General features: G+C 33.3%; 1 protein-coding gene across 1 annotated transcript in view; it reads left to right on the top strand.

The window, feature by feature from the left end:
* Positions 1 to 4,103: 4,103 nt before the first annotated feature.
* Positions 4,104 to 24,306, top strand: part of LOC115881354 (orexin receptor type 1-like) — a 202,321-nt gene continuing 182,118 nt past the window's right edge. Inside the window, exon 1 of the mRNA XM_030898799.1 lies at positions 4,104 to 4,585. Within this exon, the coding sequence (XP_030754659.1) occupies positions 4,199 to 4,585 (387 nt within the window). The 5' untranslated portion in view covers positions 4,104 to 4,198. The remainder of the gene's footprint in view (positions 4,586 to 24,306) is intronic.

The following is a 24,306-nucleotide window of genomic DNA, read 5'->3' on the forward strand; positions in this document are numbered from 1 at the left end:
TAAGATGGGCTGGTCACGTATGCAGAATGCAAGAAAACCGCATACCAAAATCACTGCTTTACGGTGAGCTTGTAGACGGTAAGAGGAGGCCAGGTGGACAACTCAAAAGGTACAAGGACATTTTCCACGAAAACTTAAAGGGGATTAATGTGCAGAATGAGTGGGAAGTAGCAGCTCACAATAGAACTCAATGGAGAAGAATTGTAAACTCAGTTAACAGCGAGAACCAAAAAGTTAAGAGGCAACAAAACAATGAGATTTTTGAATGTCCGGAGTGCGGTAGACAAATAACATCACGTATTGGGCTTTTCAGTCACAGAAAGGCTCATGAAAGAAAACGCCTTGCGTGACCATCTTCTGATGCGTGTCAAATACTCGTCAGCGAGTAATGGCAGTAGTAGTATAGTATATATATGGTATTTAATCGAATACTAATACCAATATACAGGTAAAACTGGCAAATGTTTTCGGTGTAAGAGAGATGCGAAAATAAGGATTGAATAATGGCCGATGAAGGAAAAAGGTAAACAATCTCTTGAGTTTAAATATCTTTGGTTTTTATACACTCAGATGCAAAAAAAACGCAACCGAGAAATTTTTGGTCAAATTTGAAGTGTTATATTTTTGTTATTTTTAGCCCTATTTTATATATTTTTTAGCAAGTTGTATGTAATTATGTCAACTTTAATTCTTAAACTCAGTTTTTTATAAACTTTAATATTTGGCATATTATATTATGGGATTAATCGAGGGGTTGTTTTTTACTACTAACTTTAAAACACCCTGTGCAATAATTTCGTTTGTAAATTTTCTTAAATTATAATTTTGCGGTCAGAACCATGTCTCCTGAGCATTTTGTTTCTTGGATCATGTCAGTTCATGTCTTGGTTAATTTTTAAGAGCAAAATGAACTTGCCACCAACAATTTGCAATTTTTTCAATTATCATTTCTTTTTGAAGTTATTATTTAATATGACAAGGCGGTTTTGGTGATTATTGTGAACTATATACTACTATATAAACCGCCCATCATGTTCGACGTTTGGAAAACGCTTGGTACGAGGGTTAGAAGTCGCGAAGCGGTACCACCTTCATTAAATGAACTTCGCTTGATCTTTAAAGAAGAATGGGAAAATATAACGCAATATGATATGCATATGCAGCCTCAATGACAGTATGAACGGACATATACAGGAAGTTATAGCATCCAAAGGAGGCAATACATAGTAATAGGGTATTTTTTACATTTTTTTTTCTGTTTGTATATACTTGAGTATTAAATATGTTTTCTTTAATATCGTTGGTTGTTGACAAAACCGCGATAGTGCGATTCACCAGAAAGCGAAGTCTGAAAAACATGAAAAGAATCCAACTAGATGGAAAGGAAATACTGCCATCACATTAAATATCTGGGAATAACCCTGGACAGTAAACTCCTGTGGAACAGGCATATTAAGAACACTACCAGCAAAGCCACAAAGGCTCTCATGGTATGCAGAAGACTGGCCGGAAATAGATGGGGCAGCTCCCCTAACATTTTGCGCTGGATGTATACCATGATAGTAAGACCCATGATTATTTATGGAGCAGTTGCCTGGTACACAAAACTAGAGCAACGGATGCCAAGGCTAAACCTGTGCAAAGTCCAGAGACTAGCGTGCATGTTTGCATCACAGGAGCCATGAGAACCTGTCCAACAGCAGCAATGGAGGTCATTCTAGATCTAACACCACTGCATATTATTGTCATTGGTAGATATGCCAATGCGACAATGATTAGAATGGTCACTAACGGAATTAGTACTGGGAGAATTATCAGATCAGGAACTTGGAACACCCTCAAAAAGGAAATACCACTCCTGCAACTCCCAGTGGACGATATGCCAAGAACGTACAACTTTGAGAAACATCTCAATGCAGTATTGAGCAATAAAAAGGATTGGAAGAGAGAAACGTCTGCCCAGCAGTTAAAAGACCATACCATAACTTGGTATACTGATGCTTCCAAAACCAATTCGGGAACAGGGATTGGAGTATTTGGGTCGAGAACTAAATACTCCGAACCAATGGGCACTTACTCTAGCATCCTACAGGCAGAAATCTACGCTATCGAAAGATGCGTACAACTTATCTTAGATAGGAACTATCGGAAACAAGAAATAACCATCTTATCTGATAGTCAAGCAGCGTTAAAAGCGATCAACTCAGTATCAATCAATTCGAAATTGGTCAAAGAATGCATAGAGAAGCTGAATAAATTAGGCAAAGAAAACAAAGTCCTCCTACTCTGGGTGCCTGCTCACCAAGGGATAGAAGGCAATGAAAAAGCAAATGATCTAGCTAGAAAAGGAGCGAACACTCCACTAACTGGACCAGAACCGTCCTGCTTTCCAAATGGTAACCAACTCAAGGCGGAACTCAAGAACTTGGAAGATTCCGTCCGCAACCTGGAATGGGAATCTTGCAACGGTCTAAGACACTCGAAGAAATTTCTGAGGGCTTAAGATCAAGAAAAATCACAGATCTTCCTAGGTTTAAGTAAGAACAATCTTCGGATTGTCACGGGGTTTTTAACAGGACACTGTCTCCTCAATGAACACCTCAGTAGATTGAATCTAAGAAGAAACGGCGAATGCAGATTCTGTGGGGAAAAAGGGGGAAACACCAGTACACCTCATCACTGAGTGCGCCGAGACAACAACCATTCGTGCCATGAACTATGTTACGACTGATGTTGGAGATGGAGAACTACCCTCTATAAAACTGTCCCAGATACTGGCTTTTTTTCAAAGCCCTGGGACTGTATGATGAGTTATAACTCAAGAAAGGGGGACACAATAGATCTGTAAGGTCGCAGTGATTAACCCCCCTCCCACTCATTCTAAATTCTAAATTCTAAATCGTTGGTTGTAACAAAACAATAACAGTTTTTTATTAATGTTTATTAAAACCAGGACTGTATCATTAGTCTTTAACGTTTTTATATTTAGTATAGAGTATGTAATACAGCGTAATATGACGTTACGACAATAGTCACCAAAACCATCTTGTCATATTAAAAAAATACATTTTTTGAAAACATTGCATATTGATCGTGATCAGTTCATTTCGCTCTTAAAAATTAATCCAAGCAAGAATTGACATGAATCAAAAAACAAAATGCTCAGGAGACATGGTTCTGACTGCAAAATTATATTTTAGGAAAATTAACACAGGAAATTATTGTACAGGGTGTTTTAAAATTAGGGTAAAAAAACAACCCTTTGATTAACCCTGTATATCTAATATGCCAAATACTAAAGTTTATAAAAAACTGAGTTTATGAATTAAAGTTGACATAATTATTTACAACAAGAAATTATGAAAATAGGGCTAAAAATAGTAACAAAAATATATGTAACACTTTAAATTTGACCAAAAATTTCACCGTTGCGATTTTTTTGCATCTTGCTGGAGTGGAGTTTTTTGCATCTTGCATTTTTGGGAACCAACAGTCGATGGGTTGTGCGAGAACATTTTTTAAAGAAAATTGCCATTTTTGTTAATGATAAGGTCACACCACTTTAATATTTTTAATTTTAGGATAAAAATCCCGTTTCAAAAAACATAATATGCAGATGTCGAAAAAGGGCGCTTGGTTTATTTGTGCTAATAAAATTAATAAAAAGAAAGCGAGTATAAGAGTTTTGAGCGGTTTAAGACTCGTTCGATATTTGCCCACCTCTATTCTGGACCACATTAAAAAACTTAAAAAGTTAAACGACGAATAACAATAATGTATATCATTGGTATATATTTAATTCTTCCTATAGGAAATAATGCAAAATAAATAATGGTTTTAAATAATTACGAAAAAAATTATTTTTGTAAAGTTGAACATCCTGTATCTTTAAAATTAAACATTTTCAGACCTACATTTTGGTGAGAAGTCACCCCCTGATATTTAACCATGTATTCATCTGAATACTCGGTATTTTCTCTGGCTCTTTTTAAACAATAACTGGCACAAAACAATCCCGCATGCGCGCGAAACTTTGCGAGGGCCTCTATATATCGCACTCTTCTGGATATTTCAAGTTCACTAACGCGCAAGCTATCCTTCTATAGGGTCCTCTTTAACAATTTGCCGCTTAAAACATCGAAACATCGACGAAAAATTATTAAAATTCGTATTTTAACGCCTGAAAATTTACTCAGAAATGGCTAAAATTAATACAACTAGTACGCCGCAAGATTTAGATCCTCATATTTTAAATATTATTCATCAGGTATTAACGGGTTACAGCAGCGAAAAAAAGTTGGATTTGCGAGAGCCTCAGCCGAAAAAGTCACTGGAAGGAATAGCGTCGTATATCGTGTTCGCTTACGGAACTTTGTTAACTTACGGAATTTTGTCTAATGTACTTTTATTTTTCCATATTATTCAGTACAGGCTTTATAAGGATCCGACCTATAGTTTCATTATAAATAACGCTGTCAGTGACATAGTTAAATGTGTGGTTGTACTGCCTATAACTTTGTATGTGTTGTTGGTCCAGAACTGGATGTTAGGGGAGTTGCTGTGCACTTTCCTGCCAATGTTACAGGTAAATTAGTATATCGGTTGTCTGAATTTTAGGAAGAAGTTTACATAATAATTGTTTTTTTACGGATTTTTTTTGCACGCTCTTTAAGTACAGCCACACGCCAAGTCAGGCAGCCGTACCATCCTTTTCTCGAAGGTATTAGCGGCACTTTTGACCATCCTTTAATTTCGTTGTGGATACAGCAAGAATATTAATTTTTACTCCACACAAAGACATACTATAGCTGGCTAGGTTACCAAAATATCTAGTAATTATACCTCATAGTTTATGAATTATCGCTTATCAATTTTCTTTAATTTCGACATTGACTCACTGAGATCGTCAAAATTCTAAGGTACTTCTAGATGTGTCACAAACTTCAAATTTTGAATTTTAGGTAACTTTAAGCGGAAGGAAAAAATGAAAAATCTCGAAATATCCTTATGGATTAAATTTTAGCTGTCTAGCCGATACCGGTAACTGACTTTCCAGTCGAGAAATAGGTAGAAAACAAGAATTAATCGAAGCTGTCTCTACTGATTTTATTCATATATCACAGTACCAACAATAATTCAAGGATTATGCATTTTTTATTGTTAAACTTCTTTAACTTCGCCAGTGACTAACTCGCTGTCATCAAAATTCTAAGGTACTTATAATGACTTGGCATTATTCATTGCATGATATGATATTCTATTCTAATTAAAAAACTTTATTTTTAAGGGCACTGTATAAATTTACTTAGTAATTGAGATGGTAGATTATTCTTTTATTATTATGGTGCTGTGCAATTGCCAAGTCATTATAATTATTGCAGAAATAAAGATGACTAATATTGATACTAACAATTTATAACAAAATTATTGAATAGGTGCTTAAAGAGAGACCAAATAAAATAAACTGACTTGCAGGTTTTACATAAGGTCTTACAACTTTTTATAGTAGAAGAATTGTGTTGCGAGACTTTTTGGCATCTGGCGAGATTTTTTGCTGACATTTTTTTACATTCTATGTTTTTGATGGAATATTTTTTATTTAGAAAAAGGTATAATAACGTGACAAAACTGTGACAAAACTTTCAAGATTTTGTCCGTTATCATGGTAGTGTGGCCTTTATATAATTTTTATAATTAAAATAATTTATTCAGCGGTAGGCAGAACTTGGATTAATGAGAGCACCGTCTTTTCAGAGCGTAACTATAGTTTATCGTTTATATATAAAAACAAAATATAACCAGCTAAAAATAGAAATTAAAAGGTATCGCACTTTTAAGGTAAGGGCTCTTTCTAAATTCAGTTACTATAAACTCTATTGCCACTTACCTTATTACGTCAACATCCATCAGCAATACATCAACAACAAGAACCTGTCGAAGACTTCGTTGTTCCCCTTGTAGATCTACCTCTTCGGTCTTGGACTCATACTTTGGATTGAACCACTCGACCGGTTATCACCAGTGTTCTTTTAAATAACTTAATATTTTAGTGATTAGGTAATATAAAGAAATAAAATGCCGATTTTTCACAACACCTAACTATATTTAATATAAAGAAATAGATAAATAAAAAATACAGAAAAAGATTTAACAACAAAACATTTATAATTAATGAAAAAGAAAGAAATTGAATCAAAAATAATTAATGACAATTAGAGAATTGAAATTAAAACTCAGAGATAATAAAGTTAAAAAAAAATCAAAATATTCTTCTTATTAGTCCAATTTAAATTATCTACAATTAGCATACACTTTCAAATCTCTCTTAGAATTATCGTTGGCAGAAAATTAATATATTAAAAAAATATTCACTGAACAATTAAATTTAAATTAGAATTTAATAAAAAGAACAATTGCAAAATAATCACTTATGCAATGACATCTAAAATTTACTAAAGCCTTTAGAACAAACAGAAAGTCTTAAATCATTAATAAAGAAAAATATTAGAGAAAATCCAAAAACAACAATTAAAATACTGTAAGCATGAATAGTTTAGAATTTCCTAACTTGAGAATTTATTTGAGAAAATCTTTAGATAGAGAACTTACTAAAACAATTAAAAAAGACCACTGGATAATATAAGATCTACACGGAGTAAATTCGACCGTCTAATTTAAAAGTCAGTACCGAACTGATCCAAGAATCTATTTTCCTAAACCTCGAAATATTTAAAATGGGCGGGTAAAAAGAATAGGGAACCACCAAAAGCCGAGCCATTCTCAAATCCTCTTCGGGTTCGCTTTTCAGGAACCGTCTGATTGGTCTGAGAAAACCTCAACTACCCTGTCGTTCCCGGTCTAGTTGGCTTTACTTGTCACAGATGTCGTTACTATGACCATTTCTACGTTATTTTCCAAATTATTACTAATATCCGTGTAAATATTATAATTACCGTAAACACAATTACACATGATTAAAACTAACCCTAACTAAAGTATATTTTAAGGTCTGTCCTTAAAAAAACCAAAACAAATCATATTTATAATTTGATTTCATTAGGTTTCGCTGTTTCATCTTATATGTTTATTTATTTCACATAATTTTGGATATTTTGGATAAAAAAAAGGAGGACAGTCCTTAATTTTCAGAATATCATTACGTGAACTTTACTTTATATTTAAGAGTGTCGTCTTAGAGTTTTATTGCTTTCTAGGGGTTTTGCTTATATAATCTCGAAGTTAAAATTTAGGGTTTTACAGCTTTAATGATTGATGCTAGTCGTTTCTAGCTGTTTCAAAGCAAGTATTATATTAATTTATGGACGTGGGATTTTAAACCTAACAGAAAAATATTTAGTTTTCCCAGAGAAATGGGTCCTTCATTCTAAACAGGTTTTACGATCTTCTGAAAAAATACCAATTTAAAAAGTTTATATAATAATTGTTTTTTTTTATTTACGGATTTTTTTTTCAAGCTCTTTAAGCACAGCCACACGCCAAGTGTATTAGCGGCATTTTTGACCACCCTGTAACTTCGTTGTGGATAAAGCAAGAATATTAATTTTTACTCCACACGAAGACATACTATAGCTGGCTAGGTTACCAAAATATCTAGTAATTATACCTCATAGTTTATGAATTATCGCTTATCGATTTTCTTTAATTTCGACATTGACTCACTGAGATCATCAAAATTCTAAGGTACCTACTTCTAAATGTGTCATAAACTTCAAATTTCGAATTTTAGGTAGCTTTAAGCTTATTATAGAAAGAAAAAATGAGAAATCTCGAAATGTCCTTACGGATTAAATTTTAGCTGTCTAGCCGCTACCGGTAACTGACTTTCCAGTCGAGAAAAAGGAAAACAAGAATTAATCGAAGTGGTCTCTACTGATTTTATTTGGATATCAATGTACCAACAATAATTCAAGGATTATGCATTTTTTTCTTGTTAAACTTCTTTAACTTCGCCAGTGACTCACTCGCCGTCATCAAAATTCTATGGTTCTTATAATGACTTGGCAATTGCACGATATGATATTCTATTCTAATTAAAAAACTTTATTTTTGGGGGCACTGTTTAGATTTACTTAATAATTGAGATGGTAGATTATTCTTTTATAACTATGGTGCTGTGCAATTGCCAAGTCATTATAATTATTACAGAAATAAAGATGACTAATATTGATACTAACAATTTATAACAAAATTGTTGAATAGGTGCTTAAAGAGAAACCAAATAAAATAAACTGACTTGGTTTTACATGAGATCTCATTTTTGGCATTTGGCGAGACTTTTTGCTGGCATTTTTTTACATTCTATGTTTTTGATGGAATATTTTTTATTTGGAGAAAGGTATAATTAATTAGAGAGCAAAGACAATTGAACTTGTTTCCATGGCTAACTAAGTGAAATTGCTCGAACAAATCGTTCTGTGGCCATCTTCACAGACAGCCAAGCGGCGCTAAAGGCACTCCGCTCCGCGGAGGTCAATTCTAGACTAGTGTGGGACTGTGTGCGTGCTCTGAATACTTTGGGCGAACGTAGCACAGTTACGTTGGCCTGGGTGCCAGGACACGAGGGTCACAAGTGTAACGAAAAGGCTAAGCCTAAAAAGGGCCAAGCAAGGCTCATCCATGCCATTCATATGCCCAGAACCCTTCTACGGCACTGCAAAGGCGGTCACGAGAATGGCCACGGAACGATGGGTGGCCAACAAATCTCTAGAATGGTGGAGAAACTCACCAGGGCAGAGACAGGCGAAAAGGTTCATTGTAGAACATTCGCCAAAATTCACGGTAGACTTGATAAGCAAGGACAGAAAGACAGTCAAAGCTGTAGTAGGTTTACTAACAGGGCATTGTAAGCTAAATAGGCATCTAAAGCTGATGGGATTGACAGACGAAGCTATGTGTAGGTTCTGCCAATCTGAAGAAGAAACGTCAGAACACATTTTATGTCGGTGTGACAGCCTGGCAAATGTGCAGTTCCCGGTAATAGGCAATGATGGGCCATTGCCAAGGAGCTACATGGAGGGTTCAGTCTCCAAGTTGCTAAACTTTGTGAAAAGGATAGGACTGGAGAATGTAATCTAAGGATCAGAAGAGGACCACAATAGATTTGAGAAGGTCGCAGTGGATCAGGCCGAAAGCCACCTCTAAGAATCTAATCTAATCTAAGTGAAATTGCTTAAAATTGATAAGAATTGGCTATAACTCAGTAATTTTTGGAAAAAAACTATATCATAGCTTATATCGCTGAAAAGCTTAATAAATGGCGCTTTTTATGAAGTCATGGCCAACTATGATTTCCATTTAAAATAAACATAAGTTTTTGTCATCCGATTAAGAATATATGATTATCTAAAACTTTTATCTAAAACATTTTTGTGTGAAATGGATTATAATGGAATTAGGGACAATTTTTAAAATAGCCCAAATTTGTTTTTTTTAAATATCTAGGAAGCCATGAACATTTTCAAAAATCTAAAAGGGGCGTATTTATGACCCCACAAAACTGCAATTCTTTCCCCATTTAACCGACTCTCTATCTTCAGTAGTTTCCGAGAAACTCACCTAGAAATTCACCCTGTATATATATATATATATATATATATATATATATATATATATATATATATATTCATTTCGTAAAACGTATTTTCTAATCTATTTTAAAATTATCTGTTGGATATAAATATCCGTGAAAAATTCAATGGCCATTTTATTGACGTTTTTAATTTATTTTTGTATCCTTTGATCATGAATTCGCGTTATTTTATGTTGATTTTATTTATAAAATAAAACCCTCTTATGAGAGAAATGCTAAACAAATTATTTTATTTTATCTAAAACAAAGCATTTTCTTTATATTGTTTTTATTAATTTGAAAAGATATTTGTCACGGTGAAAGAGTTTATAATTTTGCACTACAAAGGCCTACTACGCGTCAATACAAATTATATAAGCAAACTTAAATTATTTCTTGACTCTTTGAAACGGTTTGTTCTTATACTTCTGTTCTCTAATAAACAAGATGAATGTCGGAACAGGATATATTTTGAATACTATTTCTTGTGAAATTAGAGATCCTTCTGGACTGAAATTATGGATGTTGAATTTTTTCAGGTTTATTTGACGTATTTGTATCAATAATCGTTTATCATGCGCTAGAATACAGGGTTGTTCACCACATATGACAGGGAGTATTGTAGCTAAACGATTAGATTTTTGCGAATTGTAAGTTTTGGGTTCGTTGAAGGGACTATTAGAGCTACAATTTAAAAATATTTTCATAAGATATAGAGTGTCCCAAATAAGTAAAAAATATTATATTGTTGTATTTTTTTAAATGAAATACCTTGTATATTATTCTATTTATAGATTCTACGATTGAAATAAAGGTAAATTTGATTAAGGTTTATCACACTTAAACCTTGCCGTTTTTGAAATATTTTCAATTGCAGTTAAAAATTTAAGGCTTCATTTCTCCAAAGTTATCAAAGTTTTTAATACTAAATATTTACTGAAGTTTATTTATTGATCAGGTATTGTGTTGCAATAATAAACAATATACTACGTTATACAGTGTGTCTAAAAATTTATATTAAATAATTACTAGCTTTAAACGACAGTAACTTCTTTAATTTAAATGTAATATAAATATAAACACCCTGTATATTTAATTGTCTATCAAATTGTATTATACCATTTTTTACCTATCTTTTCAAGTTTTTGTAGAAAATGCATTTTCTTATAATTTAGACCTCATTTATCACTATACCCATAGAATATTGACATTTTAGATTATTTATAAAAATGTAACAAATTTTCAAAGGTACAGATACTAATATTGTAGATATAATTCGTTTATTTTATTAAAAAATAAAAAAAAAACTGTTTAACATTTTTTGGTTAAAGAGGACCAATTAATATGATCCTAGTATTCAAACTGCATTAATTGACTGTTTACGTTGATTAATAACAATTGCTCCAAATACTATAAAACTAAATTTTGTATGTGTATTTGATAGTGTGGTTAAAAGTAAGACCTTATAAATTTTATTTCATTTTTTGACGAATGCTTATTTATAACAACGGAGACGTTCATTTTCTTAACTTATTATTATATTGATTTCTGAGTCAAATCCACATTTATTTACAATAATTTATCAGAATTAATTATGCAATTAATTAATTTTTAGGTAGAAATAATGGTGGTATATTTAATTGGTAGGTATACTCTTTTACAAAGATTTAAATAGTTTACTTTTCGTAAACAAATGGGCTTGCAATATTATTATTTTTACCACCTGTACATTTTGTACATATTATGTTGCTTTAAATAATCTAAAATGTCAATATTCCATATGTATAGTGATAAATGAGGTCTAAATTATAAGAAAATGCATTTTTATAAAAGAAGAGATAGGTAAAAAATGGTATAATACAATTTGATATACAAATAAATTGTGCATCTGATTCTCGTAAAATATATAGGGTGTTCCATTTAAATTAAACAAGTTATTGCTGTTTAAAGCTAGTAATTATTTAATTTAAATTTTTGGGCACTCTGTATAAGGTAGTATAATTTTTATTATTGCAACACAATATCTGATCAATAGATAATATAATATAGATTTAATAGAAGTAATTTATCTCATGGAGGTACTATGATAATGTCTACCAACAAAAACCTTACGGCAATAACAAAATTTGATCACTTATTAGCCGAGAAAATGTTTGAATTTTCTATCATCTACCACATTGCTTATGACCTCTATATTGTTTGTATTTATAGAACACCTGACGCAGATATGCATATGTTCTTTCAGAAATTACTGAGTTTGCTAGAGTCCCTGCCTGTGAATAGCAGGTTGATCTTGTGTGGTGACCTAATATTGACTTCTCCAGTGTGTGTGATGCTCGGGTATCTCTCCAGTCTATCTTCGAGACTTTTGGTGTAGTAATGCATGTTAATGCACCAACAAGAATCACTAGAACTTGTTCTAGTACTATAGACTATGTCGTGTCATCCTTTGATCCAGAATTGGTTGACTGTACTGTGTTGAACTCAGGCTTCTCTGATCATGAAGGAGTATTAACAAAATTTTCCATAAAATCCGAGAGTAGAAACACTTTTCGTAAATTAGGACGTATTTTTTCGGAAAAAAACTTTATAAATTTTAAGCAGCTTTGTCTAACAACAGATTGGCATGTCATCTCTGGTGATGTAGACACTGAAGTTTCCAGATTTACACAAACATTATCTGGTCTGGCATCCAAAGCCTTTCCTCTCAGGCCTGTCAAAATTAAACATCATAAACCCTGGACTATTAAGGGCCTACGTACATCTGCAAAAAACATGCGCTCTTTATCTCACCTAAAAAATTCTCGGATAGTGTCTTCTTTCACGAGTACGTGAAACTTTACAGGAAAATTTACCATAAGACTATAAAAGCCACCAAGGACATCTATTACAATAGGAGGTTGACTGAGTCCGGTAATATTGCCAAAGAAACATGGTCGATTGTGAATGACTTGAGGGAGTAAGGTTTCTTCGTCCAACATAACCTCAACTTCACCTGAGGACCTAAACAATTACTTTGTAAATGTGGCGAAGAATATAGTGAATACTATCTCACCCTCCCTTGATCCTCTATCATTTCTCTCTGACTATAATGTTAATTTGCACAGTTTCTTCCTTACGCCTGTGGGGTTGGCAGAGCTTCGCAATACATTAAATGATATTAAAATAAATCTTCAGCAGGGACTGACGGACTTACTCTTAAAATGTTCTCTAGTATGCCGGAATGTACATTAAACCATCTTTCAGCCTTAATTAATATGTCATTTGAAGATGGTGCTTTTCCAAATTGCCTTAAGTCGGCGATAATTATTCCTTTGCATAAAGGAGGTGATAAAGAGCAAGCTTCCAACTATCGTCCAATTGCACTCCTTCCCACGTTATCGAAGATCATGGAGAGACTGGTTAAAAAGAGGCTTGTATCATTTCTTCTAAAATACAAAATACTCACCCCCTTTCAGTTTGGGTTCTTGAGTAACAAATGTACAAATGACGCTATGTTTTCGCTGTTTAATAATGTATACTCCAGTCTGAACAACCGTCTCGTTACAGCAACAATTTTCTGTGATTTCTCGAAAGCTTTCGATTGTGTTAATCATAACATCCTACTAACAAATTGCAGTACTATGGTATCAGGGGAACGCCTCTTGAATGGTTTAAGTCCTACCTTAACAACAGAAACCAGCGTGTGAGGGTTGATAAGACTGTGTCTTCTTGCAAGCCAATAGAATGCGGAGTACCTCAGGGCTCAGTGCTAGGTCCTATTTTGTTTCTGTTGTTTATCAACGATATTGCTAGTCTGGACATCAGTGGTAAAATCTGTCTCTTCGCGGATGATACTTGTTTCACATGGAGCAGCCCGGACACCACGGCACTTCATAGAACCATTTCCAGTGACTTAATCAACATAAAAACATGGTGCGATTCTAATTATCTGTGTCTCAACGTCTCTAAAACTAAAGTCTTATCATATAAAAGTACGTTGCTACCTTTTCAACTTGATAATACCACCATTGACGTCGTTGATTCTGTGAAATTTTTAGGCCTTGTTGTGGACAACTATTTAAAATGGGATTTGCAATCGATGCTTTAGCTAAAAAATTAAGTTCTGCCTGTTTCGCACTTAGATCAGTTGCTAATGTGCTTAATTTGTCAACATCTAGGACAGTCTATTATGCCCTTTATGAGTCGCATCTCCGATACGCACTTCCATTCTGGGGTGCGTGTTGTGCGACTCAATTTGAGCGTATCTTCAAATTACAAAAGAGAGCTGTGCGATATTCACTGAGGCTAACCAGTTGTGCTCACTGCCGGGACTTGTTTAGAAGATATAAAATATTAACTCTTCCTTCCCTATTCATACTCGAATCCGTCTGCCTAGTTCGCAAGCACGTATCGAGTATTTCTCTAGAGCCAGTTCATGGCTATCCAATTAGGAACGCAGAGCATAACATGTATCTGCCAACCCCTCACTCTGAGTTAGTAAAGAGTTCCCAATTGTACAATGCAAAAAAAAATGCACTATCATCTGCCATCTGAAATTAATTCCATTTCATCCTTTCCTGCATTTCGCAGAGCCTTGAGATCATACTTACTGGAGAAAGCCTTTTACGCGGTTAACGATTTTTTTATTAATATCTAGGGTTCTAAATTTAACACACATTCACTAAATTTAAGAAATGATTTTGTTTTCTATCCATTTAAATTTAGTATTGACATTATATACAGTTGTTTATTTACATGTATGTTTATATTTTATTTATATTTAATTAAATAAATTTTTGACAATGTACAATTTCTATAATTGTATAAAGTATTGTTTTAGTTTTGTATGTTTGCTGTTAGTTTTATATGTTTTTCTATTGTTAAGTGAAGTTTTATATGTTTTTTATATTCTTTTTTTTTTAAGCTTTGTCAACAAAATTGTAAAATTTTTTATGACAATAAAGCAATTTCTTTCTTTCTGTAAATATTTAGTATTAAAAACTTTGATACCCTTGGAGAAATGAAGCCTTAAATTTTTTACTGCAATTTCACAAAATTGAAAATATTTCAAAAACGGTAAGGTTTAAGTGTGATAAACATTAATCAAATTTACCTTTGTTTCAATCGTAGAATCTAAAAATATAATAATATACAGGGTGATCGATTTAAAAAAATACAACTATAATATTTTTTACTTATTTGGGACATTCTGTATCTTGTAAAATTATTTTTAAATTGTAGCTCTAATAGTCCTTCAACGAACTCAAAACTTAGAATTTGTAAAAATCTAATCGTTTAGCTACAATACTCCGTGTCGTATGTGGTGAACAACCCTGTATACTTGCACAAACTAGACTTGAGAAAATACCTGCGACGTGTGTGGAAATTTTTTTGCTAAAGTATCTACATACATACATATACTGCCATTACTCGCTGACGAGTATTCGACACGCATCAGAAGATGGTCACGCAAGGCGTTTTCTTTCATGAGCTTTTCTGTGACTGAAAAGCCCGATACGTGATGTTATCTGTCTACCGCACTCCAGACATTCAAAAATCTCAGTGCTTTGTTGCCTCTTTACTTTTTGGTTGTCGCTGTTAACTGACTTCACAATTCTTTTCCATTCCGTTTTATTGTGAGCTGCCTCTTCCCACTCATTGGGAGTATCTAGACTCATACAAGCCTCAAAAAAGTTTTAATTTTTGATTTCCTGACTAGAGCTAAACAAAAAAAAAATCGACTTTGCCTAAGTCTAAACTTGCGTAAGTATAGGTACTAAAACGTGTGTGGCTGGCTTAGGAGACCAAAGATTGATAGCAATTTTTAACTTATTATTGCTGGATATTGGTAATATAATACTGTTCATGTTTCATAACGTTTTGTAATAATTATAAAAATATTGATTAATAAGTAACTTTCTAAAAATATGGCCTTTAATGAGCTTGCGTGCTGATTGCCATATAAAGACACAATGTATGAAAAATGCAAATTTTAAATTGCATATATTTGAATATTTTTATTCTAACATTATAAATATTTATTCTAGGCATTATATTTTTTTGGAAAAACAGACCAATTATATAATATATCCGGTGCGTTTCAAAAGTGGCTCACCCCCTATAACTTTTTTATTTTTTCAGATAAAAAACAAGATTTAGTATCTTAGTATATAACATAAATTAGGATTTATTGACGCATTCAATTGTTTTTGGTCACTTCTTGTTTCACCGGAAATTACTACAACTTTTGGTTTTTAAATGGTACCGATAGATAATGGCACTCTTAATAGAATGATATGTCATATGTCAAATTTTGCCATTTTTTAAAAAAATGCTTTTCCCAAATATGCTAATGAGCCACCCTGGTTCCATTTGAAAAAATTGAAATATGATTAGAAATACGCTTTGGGCATATTTTATCCGACCAGGACAAGACACGGAAGACATTAGATGATATAGATAATATAGATAATATATTTTTCCAAGGCTCCTAGGCACTCTAGATTAAAATTTAAAATACGATTTTTAAGCGAAATTGTCAAAAGTTGACATATGTATATGTCGTTCTATACAGAGTGTCATTTTGTATCGAATAAAGTAAAAAAATACCGAGGGTGCCATTTAAAAATCAGAAGTTGTAGTTCACCAAAAACAATTTACGTCATTATTACGTCATTCAATCCTAACTTATGTTATACAATATATCCTAACCTATACATACCAAATCTCGTTCTTTTATCTGAACAAATAAAAAAGTTATAGGTATGAGCCACTTGAGACGCACCTCGTAGAACTTATGTATTATTATTAGCTGTCATAGGATACAGCGCCCAAAATAAAAAAATACATTACGGGTTTTCACTGCTTTATTTTCAGCTATTTCGAAATAAATTAACATAAATTAAGATTTTTGATGTATTCAATTGTTTTCGGCCACTTTCTGTTTCACCGAATATAACTACAACTTTTGATTTTTAAATGGCACCCTCGGTATTTTTATTTTTGATTCGATGACACTCTCAACTTTTGACATTTTCGCTTAGAAAAATCGTATTTTAAATTTCAATTTAGAGTACCATGGCTGTGTTAAAAACACTAATGTTTAACCAAGGAGCCTTGGAAAAATAGATTTGATCATCTAATGTCTTTCGTGTTTTGTCCTGGGGCGCTATTCTATACACGGCATAGTTACGACAGTTTTTTAATAGTAAAAATGTGTTAATTGTTGTTGTCATAGTTACGATAGGTCATAGGGCATATCGCAAATTTGTACTGACGAGGATCGGTATCTCTACTGTGCCCTTGTTAACCCCACGGTAGAGATACCGATAGTCGTCGCGTCGGTACAAATTTGCAATATGCCCTATTAATGAAAACTAAAACTATTACAACAACTAACATAACTTACCGATACCGACGATTAACGATGCCGTGTACAGACTGGCGCTCCTCTGGCCGGTTAAAATATGCCCAAATCGTATTTTTAATCATATTTCAAATTTTCCAAATGGAACGAGGGTGGCTAATTAGCATATTTGGAAAAAGCATTTTTTTACGAATAATTTGGTACCACACACTTGGTATTTCGAATCCAATTGCCGTTACGAACTGCACGTTACAATTTCAAATAAACTATATAAGAAAATGGCAAACTTTGACATATGATATGTCATTCTATTTATAGTGCCATTTTCTATCGAATAAAGTAAAAAAAAACGAGGATGCCATTTCAAAATCAAAAGTTGTAGTAATTTCCGGTGAAACAGGAAGTGACCGAAAATTATTGAATACGTCAATCAATCCTTATTTGTGTCGTATATTAACATACCAAATCTCGTTTTTTTTATCTGAAAAAAAAATAAAAAAGTTACAGAGGTGAGCCACTTTTGAGACGCATCCGATATATTATTATCAATACTGAAAATTCGAGATTTTAACAAAAAAAATGAATTAATGAAAAATCTTAACAGTACAATCAAACTCTGATAAAACATCGTACACACAAAATAAACATTACTAAACGTTCTCTAACCCAGTGTGAGTACATATTATCAAAGTAAAACCTCTGAAGGCGGGTAAGGGGACTTACTTCTAACTAACATAACTAAAAATTTATCCTACAAAATTAAATATCTACATATACAAATTGAAATAATCATAATTCTTAACTTACATGACTAATACAAAAAATAAAAAAATTATCCCTCAAAATCCATTTGACTAATGTTTAAGTAAATTTCTTTGAATTGTGCATTGAGTTATGATTTGAATATTGCCTTGTTTGTTTTTTCTGTCAATTTATCTAATCATAGTGGATTATACGGCTCCCCTCACCTTATGATTTTAGTCTAGTTGTTTTTAATTTTCAAATTAAGCTTCCCATATTGTTATCTGTGATTGAACAATTATTGTGATAGATATAACCTTTTAACCTTTTAAAATTTTTTTAACGTTGTAACTTGTTTTGTGATCGTATTTTATAATTTTGACCTCTGTTTTACTATTGGAATTTTCTCTTATTCTGATTGTAATTGTTTTATTTTTCTGGGCCTGATGATGGGAATTGTTTAAGTTCCGAAACATGTCGCCCCCCTGCTTTTTTTGAAGCATTAACATTTAAATAAACATCTTAAAGATTGTGAGTTATTTGTCCCCTTACCCGCCTTCAGAGGTTTTACTTTGATAAACATTACATTTAAAAAGAACTCTGGAAAAAAAATTGTTACGAATTTCATAATGAAGTCATGGCCAACTATGATTTCCATTTAAAAAAACATATGTTTGTGTCATATGTCAAAAATGGCAGGCTTTAGAAAAAATCGGAGAACACAAACTCATTACGGATGTGATGATCTACAACTTACAAAAATAGATTATAATGGAATTAGGGACAATTTTTTAAATAGCCAAAATTTTATTTTTTCGTAATATCTAGTAAGCCATGAAGTTTTTCAAAAATCTGAAAAGCGCATATTTATGACCCCACAAATCTGCAATTCTTTCCACATTTAACCGACTCTCTACCTCCAGTAGTTTTCGAGATACCCATAAAGAACATCGTAGGAAACTCACCCTGCATAAGAAAATGGCAAAATTTTACATATTATATGTCATTCTATTCAGAGTTCCATCTTCTATTGAATAAAGTAAAAAAACGAGGGTGCCATTTTAAAATCAAAAGTTCATTTTTGGTGAAACAGGAAGTGACCAAAAACTATTGAATACGTCAATCAATCCTAATTTATGTCATAACATACCAAATCTCGTTTTTTTTTATCTGAAAAAAAAAATAAAATAGTTACAGAGGTGAGCCACTTTTGAGGCGCACCGGAGATATTATCAATTCACTGATTCTAGATTTTAACGAAAAAAAAAATTGAATTAATAAAAAACCTTCAACAGTAAAATCAAACTCTGATAAAAGATCGTACACACTAAATTAACATTACATTTAAAAAAGCTCTGGAAAAAAATTGTTACGAATTTCAAAACACAAACAAAAGAAATGATACACACCGCACATGATAAATAACTCTCATAATTCCAAACAGCCGAAAATTCTCGGAAAAGATTAGAAGGGATGGAAAAAGCTTTTAATATACGCACATTATTTAAAGCGCAAAATACACAGTTGTTATTGACTCACGTAAAACCCACAAACCACAGAACAGCAAACTGAAAATGTTTTATGTCAAATACCATGCGAGTTTGACATTTTTTTTTATTAGCGATACATTTAGACCTTTATTTTTTTTATAAATTTCATATTTGTCCAAAAGAGTTCAGTGTTAAAAGTAAACGTGGTTTGTTGTATTTTGATAAATTAGTGTTTTATTTTGCTGTTGTAAAACCAAATGATCCAATCCTCAGCTGTAATAAAAATATATATGTGACAAATTTTTGGACATTTGCTTTCTGTTCTGATAGCAGCAATGGAGGTCAGCCAACAGCAGCAATGGAGGTCATTCTAGACCTAACACCACTGCACATTGTCGTCGGTAGTTATGCCAATGTGGCAATGATTAGAATGGTTACTGACGGAAACAGTACTGGGAGAATTTTCAGGTCAGGGGCTTGGAACACCCTCAAAAATAAAATTCCACTTCTCCAACTCCCAGTGGATGGCATACCAAGAATTTACAACTTTGAGAAACACCTCACTGTAGTATTGAGTAATAAAAAGGATTGGAAGAAAGAAACGCTTACTCAGCATATAAAAGACCATACCATCAAGTGGTGTACTGATACTTCCAAAACCAAAGCATATATATATAAGCTTTCGATAGGAACTATCGAAAACAGGAAATTGCCATCCTATCCGATAGTCAAGCAGCACTTAACGCGATCAACTCAGTAACCATCAATTCGAAGCTGGTCAAAGAATGCCTAGAGAAGCTCAACAAATTAGGCCAAGAAAATAAAGTCCTCCTGCTCTGGGTGCCTGCTCACCAAGGGATAGAAGGCAATGAAAAAGCAAATGATCTAGCTAGAAAAGGAGCGAACACTCCACTAACTGGACCAGAACCGTTCTGTTTTCCAAACGGGAACCAACTGAAAGCGGAACTGAAGAATCTACTCCATCCGTAACTTGGAATGGGTGTCTTCCAACGGTCTAAGACACGACCGAGAAAAATCAAAGGTTTTCCTTGATTTAAGTAAAAACAATCTTCGGATTGTCACGGGGTTTCTAACAGGACACTGTCTCCTCAACGAACACCTCAGTAGGCTGAAACTGAGAAACAACGGCGAATGCAGATTTTGTGGGGAAAATGGGGAAACACCAGAACACCTTATCACTGAGTGCGCCGAGACGACGACCATTCGTGCCATGAACCTTGGTACGTCTGATGTCGAGGATGGAGAGCTGGCCTCTGTGGAGCCGTCTCAGATACTGGCTTTTCTTAAAGCCCTGAGACTGTATGATGAGTTATAACTCGTTATAACTCAAGAAAGGGGAACACACAATAGATCTATAAGGTCGCGGTGATTAACTCCCCTCCTAAACATTATACATTCTACATTCTGTTGTGATATAGATTGACCAGTGCATAAATAAAACCCACTGATTAAACAACCACGGGTGGTATTATTAGGTTAAAGTATTCAAAAAAAAAAACACAGCGGCATGATATTGAATCTCTGGGCCCGAATTCTGTAACTTAGAAAACGCTAAGCGCTTTTAGACGCTCAGCTTATATGACGTTAATTTTTGCTTAGCGCGCACTTAACGTCTGACTTAACTACCGATTTGGGTATTCTCATCTGACGCGCTTAGCGTCTTTACCCATTGCGCTAAGCGATTTGAAAACGGCTACCTTAAAGGGTCATTTTACTTGTCGAACTGTCAGTAAAAATAGAAAAAATTGTGATTTTGTGCGTTCTCTTGCTCTCTAGTGAAAACTACCTACTTATTCTATAAATTCCTCAATACGTAATTGATAATTTACGACTTGTCAGCCATAAATATTGTTCAAAACTTCGAAAATGCTGAAAATCATTTTCAACATTTCCCTCGTATGATAAGAATAATGATATATCCATAGGAAATTAGGTTGACAAAGCTCAACAATAGGCTATGAAATCCACGCAACATTAATATTTTTCATTGTTTTATCTACATTTTACTATTAGATACCTGAGAAATCACGATACTGCCAATATGTGCTCAATGCGTATCCAGAAAACAATTCGCATGGCAACGAGAATACCAACATCGACTATCCTAAGCCTAAGACTCACTCCGTATAGTAGCTTACGTAAAAAAATGGTGAGACATTTAATTTTAAAATAAAATAAATACATTCCAAGCAATGAAATTCGTATTAAAATTAAAACAAAACAAAAAATCAGATAAAAAAGGACTATTAAGCAATCAAAAATTAACTTTGTGTCAACTGGATAGAGAAAAATAAGATAGAGTTACTGGTAGCAGTTAGGCGCTTCTGATGACGTACGACTCGAAGAAGTAATGACTTGGCGATTGACATTATTTGTTAATCATAAAAAAACAAAAGTTTGAAATCAAAGCAATCAAAACACGCTTACAGCATCATCGACCAACCTACTACCTATTTATTTACTTACTACCATTATTTGCTGATGAGTATTTGACACGCATCAGAAGATTGCTTAGGTAAGGCGTTTTCTTTGATGAACTTTTCTGTGACTGAAAAGCCCGATGTTATCTCCCTTCCGCACTCCGTACATACAAAAATCTTATTACTTTATTGCCTCTTTATTTTTTGGTTGTCGCTGTTAACTGAGTTTACGATTCTTACCCATTGCGTTCTATTGTGCGCTGCTCCCTCCCACTGATTCTGTGTGCTTATCTCCTTTAAGTTTTTGTGGAATATATCCTTGTACCTTTTGATTTGTCCAGGTTTACTCCTGCCGTCTACAAGTTCACCGTAAAGAAGAGATTTCGGTAGGCAGTTTTCTTATATCCTGCATACGTAACCAGCCCATTTTAAGCGGGATTTAATAATTATGACTTCAGCGCTCTCGCATCTAGCTTTTTTAAGAACCGACACGTTTGAGACATGGTGGCCGTGGTACCATTTGATTCTTAAGAATTGTCTAAGTTGTTTTTGTTGCAACTTGTTTAATGCGTTCTTTTGCCGGCGGTACGGAACCCAGGTTTTACTTTCATATAACATTGTGGGGATTATTATTGCTCGGTACACCGCAAGTTTTGTTTTTGTGCTCAAGTCACGATTGGAGAAAACGCTGTCTTTAATTTTCAGAATGCTGTTGAGGCGCTGCTAATTCTGTGCTGAATTTCCGACTCGATATTAGCTTATCCGAAATCAAACTGCCGATATTTTCCACTGCACATTTCAATAGTTCTTCTTCAATTTTTATAGCATTGATGTCATTTTCCGTGTGAGTACAAATGATTTTAGTTTTATCGATGTGTTCAGCATTTCTTGTAATTTCTGTAACGTTTTTGCAACTAGAGCGCAGGGATCAGCCTATTGAAGTTCTGTGTTGAAGTTTGTACGTGTTTTTGCCCTAAGTTTTTTTTATATTGAACAGACCGCCGCGCCGCGCCCTCGCACAGTTGAACGATCGTATTTAAACTTTTAATACAAATTTCTTCAAATACACATTTAGAAAACCATAATTTAATCAACGAAAATCGAATATTATTGAAAAATTCACCCAAAGCTATAATATATTATGGTATACAATATATGCGTTTCTTGTTAAAGATATTTAATATGTGGGAAAATTATAGAGCAAATTATGGATTAAATAAATGACTTAATTCATGTGCCCCATACAAAAGTTTTAGCCCATATTTTAACGAATAATTTAAAAGAAATTTTGAAACATTTGGGTGTTTATTTAACTCTATTCTCCGTGAAAATATACGTTTTTCAGCGAAATTTATTATAGTTTGCGTCTTTCTTTCCTAATAATCAAAAAGTCCCACCGAGTCCCCATTATTTGTTGGTGGGTATGACTTCTCTATTTTATGCTAAACTTATGAATACAAAGTTTTATCGCGGCCGCTTGCAGTAAAGATGGCTATGGAAAATTTTGTTTAAAATTTATTTTTTTGTGATACACTATACAAATAATTAAGTCTTTGAAAATTATTGTTATTAAATACATGTTGGTATTAAAGAACTGGACAAATCGCAAGGTCATAATTCATATAGAATAAAAATATGATAAAAAGTTCATTAAGTTTTGGAATAAGTATGAAATTATGCAGTTTAATTTGTAATAGTCAATTTAATACGGAAATTAAAATAAAATATATATTCTGGAAAAACACCCCTGCCTCCACTATTCAGTAAGTTATCTATAATTAAGGTATGACTATTTTCAACAAATTTGAAGATTTTAGAACACATTTATTCAAAAACAAGTTAGAAATTTTGCATAATTGCTGAATGTCCAGCAAATTGCATCGGGTCGATCCACTGTGCATCGCCGTCGTATCTGTATCTAATGCCCATTCCTCTTTCCTGCAGTTTACTGTTTACTATAATGGAGAGCGCTGCCATGAATATGTTGAATAAGAGAGGCGCTAAGACACATTCCTGCCTAAATGCCTAACTATATGTAACTGCCTGTATTTGTCAGAAAGGATGTGACATTGATGTGATACTCTAGACTTGTTGTTATACCAACCTACTACGTCATCTATTTAGCAGGGAAATTTGCTACCTATACCGGCCGCCTTTGGCTGGTGTTTACGCTATTTATTGTGCTATTTATTGCATGTAGATTGGATATTTTCGCCTGTTTTACATAGTGGTCGTAGGTAAAATAGTATTACAACATTCATATAGACCAAGTGTAATCAAACGTAATTAGATTTTAATAATACACACGCCTTCATATTTTCTTCTGCTCTTTGCATAACAGTTGTAAATGCCATACCTACCTTCATTTTCGCCTGCAATTCAAACGAATGTATATTTTAGAGGTAAAAATATGTGTTTACTAAACTTCAAAAGATTGCGAGAAAGGAAAGGCTAATTGCTTTTGTTTCCAAAAATACATAGGCGCTTTGACAAATCAAAAGCGATAAAGATATAAATAACTTCTTTTTTAATGGCCATCATATTTTTGTTATATATTCAGCTTGTTATAAAATGTAAAAATACGGAAAACAACGAGTTAAAAATACTACTTTTAGTAAACAACTTTAAAAGTAAATAGCAAACAAGATGTTTATGTCATTAGCGTCTATTAAGTTTATTGAAATCGGCCCATCCATA

This window comes from Sitophilus oryzae, unplaced genomic scaffold (assembly GCF_002938485.1).
Source record: "Sitophilus oryzae breed Bouriz unplaced genomic scaffold, Soryzae_2.0 scaffold_1716_pilon_pilon, whole genome shotgun sequence".
In the NCBI taxonomy this organism is placed as follows: Eukaryota; Metazoa; Arthropoda; class Insecta; order Coleoptera; family Curculionidae; genus Sitophilus; species Sitophilus oryzae.